Here is a 14,659-nt window from a genome sequence, read left to right on the forward strand (position 1 = left end):
AATAACCAATAAATTTTGTTCAACTTCACAATTATGTTCCACTTGTTGTTGATTCTTCACCAAAAATTTACATTTGGTATCTTTATATTTGAAGCATGATATGTGGGAAAAGGTTGAAAAGTTCAAGGGAGCCGAATACTTTCGCAAGGCACTGTACACACTGTAGGATGGCCACTGGACAAGTCCTTGAGAAAGATATGTATCATCAAGGTTGGTAGCTTCAGTGACGTAAGCCCGGGAAGTGAGTTATTAGGGCTTATCAGTGCAAGGAGTAGTCAAAGAGATGGGTGAGACTGACCGCTCACATTACCCCATCCTGGGGGCATGGTAAAGCATATAAAATGGAGACCAGTTGTCTCATTATTCAGTGCCTGTGACTTGAAGTGTGTAGAGCTCCAGTGTGCTTGTCTTTGCTAAGGATCCATGAACTGGACACTAAGGGTACCGTCTCACAGTGGCACTTTGGTCGCTACGATCCGTGACGTTCCAGCGATATCCATACGATATCGCTGTGTCTGACACGCAGCAGCGATCAGGGACCCTGCTGAGAATCGGACGTCGTAGCAGATCGTTTGGAACTTTATTTCGTCGCTGGATCTCCGGCTGTCATCGCTGGATCGGTGTGTGTGACACCGATCCAGCGATGCGATCGCTTGTAACCAGGGTAAACATCGGGTTACTAAGCGCAGGGCCGCGCTTAGTAACCCGATGTTTACCCTGGTTACCATCGTAAATGTAAAAAAAAACAAACAGTACATACTCACATTCCGGTGTCCGTCAGGTCCCTTGCCGTCTGCTTCCCGCACTGACTGACTGCCGGCCGTAAAGTGAAAGCACAGCACAGCGGTGACGTCACCGCTGTGCTCTGCTTTCACTTTACGGCCGGCACTCAGTCAGTGCGGGAACCTGAAGGCGAGGGACCTGACGGACACCGGAATGTGAGTATGTACTGTTTTTTTTTTTTTACATTTACGATGGTAACCAGGGTAAGCATCGGGTTACTAAGCGCGGCCCTGCGCTTAGTAACCCGATGTTTACCCTGGTTACCCGGGGACTTCGGCATCGTTGGTCGCTGGAGAGCTGTCTGTGTGACAGCTCTCCAGCGACCACACAACGACTTACCAACGATCACGGCCAGGTCGTATCGCTGGTCGTGATCGTTGGTAAATCGTTTTGTGAGACGGTACCCTAACCCAAGTGGGTAAACACACAATACTGTATGGACTATTTACTTTGCGTTTTCACTTTGTGCCGGAAAAGGCTGTCTTTTGTTTAGTTTCCTGTGTAGTTTATGGAGTTTTAATAAACCAGCCTGGACATTTTACTGAAACAGTTTCCTGTGCCTACTTCAAACGCAACCGAGTGAGTAGAAACCCTACAACACACACATGCGTATATATATATACACACACACACACACACACACATATAAATACACACCCACACACAGTGGGGAAAATAACCATTTCATACACTGCCGATTTTACACGTTATCCCATCCACAAAGAATGCAGTGGTCTTTATTTTTCATCGTAGGTACACCAACTGTCTGAGAGACAATCTAATAATAAAAAAACAGAAAATCACATTGTATGTTTTTACATAATTGGCATTTTCTTGCATGAAATAAGTATTTGATATAATAGAAAAACAGAACTTAATATTTGGTACATTGTTTGCAATTACAGAGGTCAGACGTTTCCTGTAGTTCTTGACCAAGTTTGCACACACTGTAGAAGGTATTTTGGCCCACTCCTCCATACACATCTTCTCCAGATGTTTCAGGTTTCGGGCCTGTCAGTGAGCAACACTGAGTTTCAGCTCCCCCCCAAAGATTTTCTATTGGGTTCAGATCTGGAGACTTGCTAGGCCACTGTCATGCTGGAACACCTAGCCACGACCCACCTTTAATGCTCCTACTGAAAGTAGTAAGTTGTTGGCCAAAATCTAGCGATACATGACCCCATTCATCCTCCCTTCAATACAGTGCAGTCGTCCTGTCCCCTTTGCATAAAAGCACCCCTGAATTGAGATGTTTCCTCAACCTGCTTCACGGTTGGGATTGTGTTCTTGAGGTTGAACTCATCCTTTTCCTCCAAACACCCAAGTGGAGTTGATACAAAAACATAATTATTTTAGTCTCATTTGACCACATGACCTTCTCCCAGGCCTCCTCTGGATCATCCAGATGGTTAATGGCGAACTTCAAGAGGTCCTGGACATGTGCTGGCGTGAGCGGGGTGATCTTGCGTGCACTGCAGGATTTTAATCCATGACAGCCTAGCGCTCTTCAAATCACTGACCAGGACCTTCCGTGTAGTTCTAGGGTGACTCCTCATTTTTCTCAGAATCATCCTTACCCCACAAGGCAAGATCTTATATGGAGCCCCAGACCGAGGAAGACTGACTGTCATCTTGTACTACTTCTATTTTCTAACACTTATGCCAAAGGTTGTTGCCTTCTCACCAAGCTGCTTGCCTATTGTCCTGTAGCCCACCCCAGCCTTGTGCAGATCTACAATTTTATTTCTGGTGTCCGCAGACAGCTCTTTGGTCTAAGCCATGGCGGATATCGACTTCCTGACACCACTCCCACCACTCTGTCTCTTTGATTCCTTAATTTAATGCAAGATAAGTCCTTTACTCATAGGGATTTCAGCCAGTATGTTCTCCTGATTAACCTAATTATGGGAAAATGCGTTGAGAAGGTACATACTGGGCCGTTTTGTTTGTGATAAACAATTATGATGGGGGTATATTAATCCTAAAATTATTGTATTTGGGGTATATGTAATAGCAGTATGCAATCTGGCTATCAGTGTATACAAAACCCCTTTGAGTGCATGTATTAATCCCTTCATGACTGGAGTATTTTCGCTTTTGAGTTTTCGTTTTTTGATCCCCTTCTTCCCAGAGCCATAACTTTTTCATTTTTGGTCAAAATGGCCAGTTGAGGGCTTGTTTTTTGCGGGACAAGTCGTACTTTTGATCGACACCATTGGTTTTAACATATCTTATACTGAAAAACGGGGAAAAAAAAATCCAAGTGCGGTAAAATTGCAAAAAAAAGTGCAACTCCGCAATTTATTTATTTTTTACCATGTTCACTAAATGCTAAAACTGACCTGCCATTATGATTCTCCAGGTCACTACAGGTTCATAGACACCAAACATGTCTAGGTTCTTTTTTATCTAAGTGGTGAAAAAAAAAATCCAAACTAAAAAAAAAAAAAAAAGCGTCATTTTACGAGACCTGTAGAGTCTTCATTTTTCACGATTTGGGGCTGGTGAGAGCTCATTTTTTGTGTGCCGAGCTAACGTTTTTATTGATACAAATTTGGTGTAGATACAATCTTTTGATCACCCATTATTGCAATGCAGCGGCGACCAAAAAATGTACTTCTGGCATTTTAAATGTATTCCTCGTTACGCCGTTTAGCAATCGAGTTAATTCTATTCTGAAAGAGGCAAAACCAAATGTGTGTAGGTCTGATATTTTGTTATTGTTTTATTTTGAATGGGGCAAAAAGGGGGTGATTTGAACTTTTATATATTTTTATACATTTTTTTTTTCACTTTTTGCATGCTTCAATAGTCTCCATGGGAGAGTAGAAGCTGCAATTCTCCGATTGCCTCTGCTACACACAGGAGATGAACAGATTGCCTGTGTGTAGCAGAAATGCTCACTTGCTAGGAGCCAACTGGCGGCGTTCACAGCAATCCGGCTATGACAACCATAGAGGTCTGTTGGAGACCTCTAGTTGTCATACCAACCCATCGGTGACTCGCACCGACGGGTGGAATTTCTGGCGCGCTTACCAGAAGCATGAGTTAAGTGCCGCAGCATTTAACAGGTTAACAGCCGCGGGTGGATTGCGATTCCACCCGCGCTGTTAGAGGTACATGTCAGCTGTTCAAAACAGCTGACATGTACCGAAGATGTGGGCTCAGTGCTGGAGCCCACAACAAAGGGAGGGATTCTGATGTGGGCGTACTATTACGCCCAATGTTGGAAAGGGGTTAAAGCACCTTCTATGGATCACTGTTTACCTGGGATTTTAACACCCCATCTTGCTATTTGTTAAATATGACACAGGGGAATGTGAATCTTTGTTTATTCAAGGGTATGTGTAATAGTAATATACAATGTTGCCACTAATTGCATAAAAAAACCCTTTGTATGCATATACCAAAGCACCAGGTATCCCCTTTAAATATAGGCTTCTGCAACTTGTGTATTGGGGTTATGTGACGGCACGCCCTACCAAACATGGACATACACCTTTAAATCACTTTAGAAATGTAGTACAATTTCAGCAAGCAAAATATAAATATATAGTTATAAAAATGAACAACTGATGAAAGCATATGGAACCTACCAGATATCCTCTGCATTTTCATCCGTCGGGCTTGAATACGCCCTTTTGCAAGTCTCTGCTTGGCTATAATACAGCGGATGTGGTCGGAGAAGATGAATGTAGCTTGGAGAATGGGAAATGGCTTGGAGTGCGGCGTAGATGCTGGTTTGTGGATAGTTATATTTAAAGCCCTGCTATCATCTTCTACACCGGTTACTTGCATATCCTAGATAATAAGATAAGGTATTGCTTCAAAAACGTACATATCTGTAAAGCTATTTATTGGATATAATATATGATGTGTATTACTTACCTGCACAAATATTTATTTGTAACATCACATTTTTCTACAAAATCATAATATAATGGGATGAAAAACAGACAACCCCAGTGCCGATGACAAGATAAGAGGGTTAATTGCAAGGGTCAGGTTGCAACAAATAACTGATTGAATGCATCTCTCATTACAACCCAATTTAGAAACTAAAGTTTACAATATATTCCAATATGTTCCCGTAAGCTACTGTCGGCTGAGCCACTGTTATAGGGATTGTCTGGTGAAAAGAAGTTATTGCCTATCCAAAGTATAGGTGATAACTTTCTGATCCATGGGGTGGTCTGACCTCTGCTACCTGATTGGCAGAGAGGGGAATCTTTATCCCCAATTTAGCACTTTTATCCCCTTTACAAAATGGAGCAGCGGATTGGACACCTGTCCACCCCACTATTAATTCTGTATGGGGCTGCAAAAAAAGCCAAACAGAGTTCGGCAGCTCAGCAGGGAATGAATGGAGCAGCAGTCAGGCATGAGCACAGACAATCCATTCTAAGTGCCCCTTTCTTTCTAACGGAAAAAGTCACAGCGGTTGGATTCCGCAACGATCAACAAGTTATCATATGTCCTATTTAGAGGTGATAACTTGTACTCACCGGACAACCCCTTTAAGGTTGTATTACCTAAGAACATGATCTGACAATAGCGGTAGAAAAGTAAACATTTTTTCCAGATACAGTATCATGCGCAGGTTGTGTCTGGCATTGCATCTCAGCAATATATACAGGAATGAGGAGGAGGTGCAATAACAGACAGCCCACGGACAAGACTGCAAATATTTCAGGAAGAAAACAAGAATAAGTCGACAAATGAGTGGTGTAAAGTTAGATAAAGGCGTCTACTTTTCTCCAAGATTTATCAAGCAGCATGAGCCACTGTGATAAACAAGGTCTAAAAATATGTCTGGTCTAAAAATTATGTACCAGAGCGAGAAATGTAGGTGTGTTACGCTGCTGGTAATGAATTCACAGGATACAGATGAATAAAAATAGATTGTAGTTTATTCCCACGCATTTCTAAGTAGGTGTTTATTGTGGTTCCTCTGAGGAATAGGTCCGTTCGACCTACAATCTATTTCTATTCATCTGTATCCTGTGAATTCCTTGCCAGCAGTGCAGCACACCCGTATTTCTCCCTTTGGTATATATAGATGTTTGCTTATCCAACCAGCAGAGCCACAGCAACTGGGGTATTGCTATCTAGGGCTATTCAATTACTGTGGCTTCACAGGATTACAAGGTGAGCACAAAAAAATGCAATAAAACCGTATGCTATTTGCTTAATGCACTTTTCGACAATCTCTGGATTCAAAATTAGACCATTCAACATGTCTAAAAATTAGACCATTCAACATGTCTAAAAATTAGACCATTCAACATGTCTAAAAATTAGACCATTCAAAATGTCTAAAAATTAGACCGTTGAACATGTCTAAAAATTAGACCATTCAACAGGTCTAAAAATTAGACCGTTGAACATGTCTAAAAATTAGACCATTCAACAGGTCTAAAAATTAGATCATTCAAGAGGTCTAAAAATTAGACCATTCAACATGCCTAAAAATTAGACCATTCAACATGTCTAAAAATTAGACCATTCAACATGTCTAAAAATTAGACCATTCCACATGTCTAAAAATTAGACCATTTAACATGTGTGTGCAAACTTTTATTGCATCCTAGACAATAGGCAGCATATTCATTTGTGAAATCAACTGAATAGTGAATGGAGTGATAAACTGATTTGCTTATCCTCCTTAGTGTCTCTAAGATATTTTCAAAACATGCTTAATTTCAGAAAATTAACACTTTATTAAAAACCGTACAAAAAAATAAAATATAAAATACATTCAGCCGATAAGAGAGGTTCCTGTTTGGTCTTTGCATTATAAAGTAGTGAAAAACCACATTTCCAATGCCTAGCTGGTTGTGGTTTTCATCAGATAAATTAGTTAATCGCTAGAGGTGCCAGAAAAGAGGCTAGAAAAGCAAAAGAGTGGTCTCATATTGAAAATAGTTATCTCGGATGAGACAACCCTTTTAAGCATCAATCCAATCCAGTCTCATAATTCCAGTAACATGGTCGTACCAGGCAAGCTCTAAATGTAAGCATAAAGTCAAAATGTCGTAATTCTATTACTAACCTGTAATAATCCAGCAAATTTCACCACTCCCCAGCCAAGTCTTTTACTGTCCGGCTCCACCAGGCTCATCTGATAGATGTCCACTGCCAGGAATCTCTGAACTTGGTCTCCGTCCTTCGTTATTACAGTGCATGCTATTAAATCACTGTTATCTAAAGGAGAAAAAAAAAATTGCTAACCAATAGATCCGAATTTATGATTTGTTTATTTCATGGCAATTTATTATATTGTCATACTTCCAGTATAATTTTGGAATTACTGAAAACTTGCACTAATATTTCCACTGAAGTCAACTGGGTGCAGCAGTAAATTAGGCAGGGGGTTTATCTCAGGCTTCCATAGACCACACCGAGCACTGCAGACACCCCAGAGCCTCCGATCAGAGGTACTAGTGAACCATGTAATTCTTCAGTCCACAACACACATATATACCGGATATATTTATTAGTAGCCGACAGCTATGCCAGTCATCAATTCGGGTGATTTCTGGTCTAATTTCTAGCACCTCGAAGCAGAGCGCAGAAAACACATTAGCAGCAGCGATCCTGTGCTCTGTAAATACTGCTGGAGCGCTGCCTGCTGTATCCGAAGCGTGGAAACACACTTCACTGCCCATTTACTGTAATTGTTCTGGTGGCTTGCAGAGATCAATAATGTTAATTAAAAGGTTCAGTGTAAACCACCAATTGTAGCTTGCAGCTTGTTCTGCAGAAGCGGCCTAAGTGCTCGGAAACCTCTCTTCCTCTGGAAGAAATGAACCACAATTCTTAAGAATACTTGAGGCATAATACAAACACAACACTACATACGTAAATATTCACATACTACATTATACACAGACACGCTCTAAAGAAGAGGACCTGTCACTGCATCAAAAGGAGAAAGGTTTGCGCTCATGTTATTCCTGCCGCTCCCCCAAGTTTTGTTTTTCTTAAATCCACCAAATTGGTTCAAGAAAATTGAACTTTTCAATTAGTGTATCTACATATTTTATATACGAATATCTACTATATAATTGTCTAAGGGTCACTTCCGTCTGTCTGTCCTTCTGTCTGTCACGGATATTCATTGGTAGCGGCCTCTGTCTGTCATGGAATCCAAGTCGCTGATTGGTCTCGCCAGCTGCCTGTCATGGCTGCCGCGACCAATCAGCGACGGCCACAGTCCGATTAGTCCCTCCCTCCTCCCCTGCAGTCACTGCCCGGCGCCCGCTCCATACTCCCCGCAGTCACCGCTCACACAGGGTTAATGCCAGCGGTAACGGACCGCATTATGCCGCGGGTAACTCACTCTGTTACCGCCGCTATTAACCCTGTGTCACCAAGTTTTTACTATTGATGCTGCCTATGTAGCATCAATAGTAAAAACATCTAATGTTAAAAATAATAAAAAAAATAAAAAATCATTATATACTCACCTTCCGCCGCCTTTCCCGCTCCTCGCGACGCTCCGGTGACCGCTCCATGCAAGCGGCAGGTTCCGGTGGCAAGAAAGGACCTGCCATGACGTCACGGTCATGTGACTGCAACATCATCACACCCTGGGACCGGAAGCTGCCGCCTGCACCCCACATAGGCGACAGAACTACAAGGGGCCACCGGAAGGTGAGTATATGTTTATTTTTTAACCTGTGACATACGTGGCTGGGCAATATACTACATAGCTGGGCAATATACTACGTGACTGGCCAATATACTACGTGGCTGGCCAATATACTACGTGGCTGGCCAATACACTACGTGGCTGGCCAATACACTAAGTGGCTCTGTGCTGTATACTATGTCACTGGGCAATATACTACGTCGCTGGGCAATATACTACGTCGCTGGGCAATATACTACGTGGCTGGGCAATATACTACGTGGCTGGGCAATATACTACGTGGCTGGGCAATATACTACGTGGCTGGGCAATATACTATGTGGCTGGGAAATATACTACGTGGCTGGGCAATATACTATGTAGCTGGGCAATATACTACGTGGCTGGGCAATATACTATGTAACTGGGCAATATACGTCACTGGGCAATATACTACGTGGCTGGGCAATATACTACGTGGCTCTGTGCTGTATACTACGTCGCTCTGCAATATACTACGTCACTGGGCAATATACTACGTCACTGGGCAATATACTACGTGGCTGGGCAATATACTACGTGGCTCTGTGCTGTATACTACGTCGCTCTGCAATATACTACGTCACTGGGCAATATACTACGTCACTGGGCAATATACTACGTAACTGGCCATCGTACTATGTGGCTGGGCAATATACTACGTGGCTGGGCAATATACTACGTGGACTGTGCAATATACTACGTGGACATGCATATTCTAGAATACCCGATGTGTTAGAATTGGGCCACCATCTAATATATATATATATATATATATATATATATATATATATATATATATATATATATATATATATATATATAGTTAGTGTGACAGGGTCACTGGCACGGTATATGAGGAGAGATGTGTCATTGCGCGTAATTGCGTCAGCGTATTTTCCTCCAGCACACTACATGTTGTGAAAGTTAAGTTCAGGTTGCATGTATGGGCTGGTCTTATGTAGACATCTATAGAGTGGATAGGAAGATGTCCACCTTATCACGACCTGCAGAGCCGGGACCTGCGTGATTTCACAGTCATGTGGTCTGGGTTTAAATAGATGGACATGAGAGGAAGTCTGTGTGTTGTGGTCTGGAGAGGAGAGACTCCAGACGGTGGCTCCAGGTGGAGCTGAAGACACATGGTGGTCTGAGCGGGCGAATCCCTCAGACATATGGACTTTGCTATACGTTATCTTTTGTTCTGCTGTTATGCCAGAAAGGCCATGTTTACTTTGCTGAACCGTGTTATGGTTTATGCTGTTTCACAATAAAGCATGGGGATTTACCACAAGTAGCGTCCCCGTGTCTACCTTTGGAAGCAGCCGAGTGAGTCAACCCCTCACAATAATACATATATATATATACTTGGGAGAGACATCTAACTCAAAAGGAAGTAGGTTGGGGAGAAGCCAGATAAAACATACCTGGCTGAAATTACGGAACTATTTTCTGATTTATGCCTGTGGTTGGAGTGAGGTGAATTGTCTGTGAGATTCACTTTAAGCAAACTCCTTTGCTAATGGCAGTACAGACATGAGCTCGAGGGGGGTAAAGGATTTCAGTGGAAATAGCTTGGTAATGCTCTAAAATTGTTTTTTTTTGAGAACTCCAGATAATTACTTCTAGTGAATAAGACTGCAAAGGGAAACGCGAGAGGCATGTGGTGCGTGCATACATTTCAGAGAATGTCATGAAGGAGGTCAACAGCTCTGCAGAAACCACAGGTTTCCTTCTATTCCAAGGAATTGCATGTTTTCTCTACAGAAACAAAGAAGTGCTAACCTTACAGGCGGCTAACCTCCAGCCACACAATGCCTCGGCTGATTCTGGAGAACACCTTTAATGTGGAGGCGCACACAAAATCTCTGCCAAGTGGATGTCCGGACCCAGGCTTCTATTTCTGTCATTCAACTGATATTATGCCATGATTAATACTAGAATATGGTGGCTGCAAATTCGAGTCCATGGAACAGTGGTCACTTTGCAAAACCACAGAAGAATTGCTCATCTCACAACCTTTATAAACAGTATGTCTGCCAAGAGCTGAAATGGTCATTGCCTGGGGTTGTGTCATAGAACACTGCCCTAACGCTCATTCACGACAACTGGCGTGTAGATACGGCAGCGATCATCTGACCAGCGAGCAAACCCTTGTTTCCCAGATGATTGCATCTTCTATGAGGGCCAACAATCATCATTGGTGGCTGCACGATGGATACACAGGGCATGTGCTGCCAAGCGAATGATCATATTCATCCCAATGCAGTTTGTTCTGGGCCGTATAAAAGAGTGATTCCATGATCGCCGGTCAACTTGTTACATTGTCGATAGTTGCTCGTTATGCAGGAGTCTTGTCCGTATCAAGCTATGCTCCCACAATGAGTATTTGGTTTGTTTTTGGTGTTGCTGATTTTCTGCACCATTTTTCTGCCTGTTAGGTAAATTAGGCGACTTATGATTTTTTTTTTTTCCCATTGAGTTTTGCTTTTTTTGTCTGTGTTTTCAGACTATGTTCACACGCAGCATTTATTTTTTTCTGCAGAAAAGAAGTTGCTTTTTACAGTACCAGCAAAAGCTCTGAGATTTCAGAAATCTCATGAACACGCTTGTTTTTTTTTCCTGATTGATTTGGAGTCATGCAGCGTTCTTGATATCAGCACGGTGTCAATTCTTACAGTATTTCTGCACCCATAGAAAGCAAAGAGTGCAGAAAATAAGAGCAAACAGGCTGTTGCAGCATTTTTTTACCGTGTTTTTGGTGAATAAACCTAAGGCTGGTTTCATATTTGCGTACATGTTGCATTTTGTTGTGGTCGGCGCAGCGTCAAAATGCATGCGGATGTATCCGCATACATCCACATACATCCACATGGCCTGCGTACCCAATGTTAAAGATAGGTACGCAGGACGCATGCAGACGTAGGCGGAGCTGAGTGGAAGAGGTGCGGCAGTGGGCGGGGCTTCACGGAAGTAGTACGCAGCCCTCCCCAACGCAAATGTGAAACCAGCCTAACTTTATTAAACATGTACTGTGGACAAATCACACAAGTGGTCCGCCCCCTTCAAAACACCGAAGTGTACACTGCGTATATACATAGCCTTATATTTTTAATGCTGCAATTTTTGCCTGTTCTTGGTATGTCATGATTTAAGTAAAGCGGCTTTGTTTTTAATACTAACTAGTAGGGTTGAGCGAAACGGATCATTCATTTTCATAAGTCGCCGACTTTTGGCAAAGTCGGCGTCTCATGAAACCGAGCCGATCCCTGTGTGGGGTCTGCCATGCGGTACGCGACTTTCGCGCCAAATTCGCGTTTCAATGACGCTAAAAGCGCCATTTCTCAGCCAATGAAGGTGGACGCAGAGTGTGGGCAGCGTGATGACATAGATCTCAGTCCCCACCATCTTAGAGAAGGGCATTGCAGTGATTGGCTTGCTTTCTGCGGCGTCACAGGGGCTATAAAGGGGCGTTCCCTCCGACCGCCATCTTACTGCTGCTGATCTGAGCGTAGGGAGAGGTTGCTGCAGCTTCTTCGGAAGCAGGGATAGTGATAGGCAGGGTACATAAAGCCACAAACCGCTTGTGCTGTAGCGATTTCCACTGTCCAACACCACCTTTTGATTGCAGGGACAGTGGAAGCTACATTTTTTTTTCCTCAGCGCTGTCGCTCATTGGGCTGCCCTAGAAGGCTCCCTGACCCTGATAGCTGCGTTGCTGTGCCTGTGTGTACGCCGCTGTGCAAACCAACTGCTTTTTTCAAAGCACAAATCCTGTTTTTCCTTCCTTTCTGCACAGCTATCTTGTGTGTTTGTCCACACTTTTGTGTGCAGCAGTCCTTTTTATAGCTGCCTGCCATACTTTTCTGAGATAACTGCAGGGAGATAAATATTGGCAAGTCTGCCTCCGTGCCATTGCTGTGTGTGGCATCTGTCTGTCATTGTGTGGCACCGAAAACACTGTGTAATACTTGGCCATTTTTTTTTTTTTTTTTGCTAAATTCTCCCTTTTCCAAAAAAAAAATTAGTGGGAGATAAATATTGGCAAGTCTGCTTCCGTGCCATTGCTGTGTGTGGCATCTGTCTGTCATTGTGTGGCACCGAAAACACTGTGTAATACTGGGCCTTTTTTTTATTTTTGGGTAAATTCTCCCTTTTAAAAAAAAAATTATTTGTGGGTGATAAATATTGGCAAGTCTGCTTGAGTGCTGCTCCTGTCTGTGCCATATGTCTCAAATTATTGGGCCACAGAAAGCCTAGTGTGTAACATTGGGCCTGATTTTCCTTTCAGTGTCAGGCACCTATAAAGGTATATATAAATCCTACAGAAGTTTGAGTTCACCTTATAAGTTGTTTACAGTAACAAATAGCGTTACTTTGGTTACGTTTTGCAAACAATGAGGAAGTCTAGTGGAAGAGGTCATGGCCGTGGGCGGTCATTGTCAGCTGGTAATGATGGTAGTGGTGGTGGAGCATCAGGTGGTCGTGGTAAAAGCAGTACAGCACCTAAGTCTCGAGTTGTTGAGCCAAAAACGTCATCTGCCTACACAAGGCCTCGAACGCTCTCTTTTCTGGGAGTAGGAAAACCACTTTTGAAGCCGGAGCAGGAGGAACAAGTATTGGCTTTCATTGCTCACTCTGCCTCTAGCTCTTTCGCCTCCTCCTCGGAAAGTGCCAAATGTCAGAGCAGTGCATCATCAGTGGATGCTCCCAGTCAGGAACAAGTCGCTTCCTTGTGTCCTTCACCCAGAACAACAGTGAAGGATGCGTCAGTCGACACAACAGGTTACTCCATGGAGCTCTTTACACATACCGTTCCTGGGTTAGACAGTGAAACAGTTAACAGGCCATGCCCATTAGAAGTTGAATCTGACATGGAGTGCACAGATGCACAGCCACAGCCAGATTACTATGCTGTTCCTTTGACTCAGACCAGAACATTGCCCTCGCAGTGTACTGAGGCAGAATCAAACCCAGCGGAGACTATGGTGCCCCGTCACGAACGCTATACCACCGGCTTACACGGTGACACAGACGAAGTTGCACACGACATAGAAGAGGAGGTCATAGATGACCCAGTTGTTGACCCCGATTGGCAGCCATTGGGGGAACAGGGTGCAGGCGGCAGTAGTTCAGAAGCGGAGGAGGAGGAGCCGCAGCAGGCATCAACATCACAACAGGTTCCATCTACCGGGCCCATATCTGGCCAAAAACGCGTGGCAAAACCAAAACCTGTTGGAGGACAGCGTGGCCATCCGGTTAAAGAAGCTCAGTCTGCAATGCCTGAAAAGTTATCCGATAGTAGAAAGAGTGCAGTCTGGCATTTTTTTAAACAACATCCAAATGATCAGCGCAAAGTCATCTGTCAAAAATGTTCAACTACCTTAAGCAGAGGTCAGAATCTTAAAAGTCTAAATACAAGTTGCATGCATAGACATTTATCCACCATGCATTTGCAAGCCTGGAATAACTACCAAATGTCCCTAAAGGTTGCAGCACCCTCGGCCAATGAAGCTAGTCAGCAACGCTACATCCCTTCCCTCACTGTAAACCCACCATTTCCCGCACCACCGGCAGTATCTGTGCAGCTTTCGTCGCCAGGCCAAAGCAGTCAGGGAATCACCAGGTTTGCAGTAGGAAACACTGCATGTAGGGCACCGGCAAGAATACCATCTCCAACCCTCTCTCACTCACCCATGTCCACCGGCACCACCGCTAGTTCCACGATCTCCAGCTCTCCAGTCCAGCTCACCCTACATGAGACTCTTGTTAGGAAAAGGAAGTACTCATCCTCGCATCCGCGTACACAGGGTTTGAACGCCCACATTGCTAGACTAATCTCATTAGAGATGATGCCCTACCGGTTAGTTGAAAGCGAAGCTTTCAAAGCGCTGATGGACTACGCTGTACCACGCTACGAGCTACCCAGTCGGCACTTCTTTTCTAGAAAAGCCATCCCAGCCCTCCAACAGCATGTTAAAGACCGCATCGTCCATGCACTCAGGCAGTCTGTGACTACAAAGGTGCACCTGACAACAGATGCATGGACCAGTAGGCATGGCCAGGGACGTTAAGGGACGTTACGTGTCCATCACGGCACACTGGGTGAATGTGGTGGATGCAGGGTCCACAGGGGACAGCAATATTGGGACAGTTTTGCCTAGTCCACGGTCAAGGAAAGAGTTGGCTGCAGGCGTTCGCCCC

At 43.8% G+C, this 14,659-nt stretch overlaps 1 protein-coding gene across 11 annotated transcripts in view; it reads right to left on the minus strand.

Moving 5' to 3' along the window:
• Positions 1–14,659, minus strand: part of CLEC16A (C-type lectin domain containing 16A) — a 265,133-nt gene that overhangs the window by 74,105 nt on the left and 176,369 nt on the right. For 10 of the 11 annotated variants that reach the window (XR_013218206.1, XR_013218207.1, XM_077275189.1 and 7 more), the window contains 2 exons: positions 6,836–6,987; positions 4,380–4,584 (listed from right to left, as the gene is read on the minus strand). Coding sequence is in view for 9 of the 11 variants with exons in the window: in XM_077275189.1 (XP_077131304.1) it covers positions 4,380–4,584; positions 6,836–6,987 (357 nt within the window). In the remaining 2 variants the exon portion in view is untranslated. Of the gene's footprint in view, positions 1–1,427; positions 1,562–4,379; positions 4,585–6,835; positions 6,988–14,659 lie in introns of those variants that run through there. The other variant, XM_077275197.1, reaches the window with a different exon arrangement.

Source organism: Ranitomeya variabilis, chromosome 7 (assembly GCF_051348905.1).
Source record: "Ranitomeya variabilis isolate aRanVar5 chromosome 7, aRanVar5.hap1, whole genome shotgun sequence".
NCBI lineage: Eukaryota > Metazoa > Chordata > Amphibia > Anura > Dendrobatidae > Ranitomeya > Ranitomeya variabilis.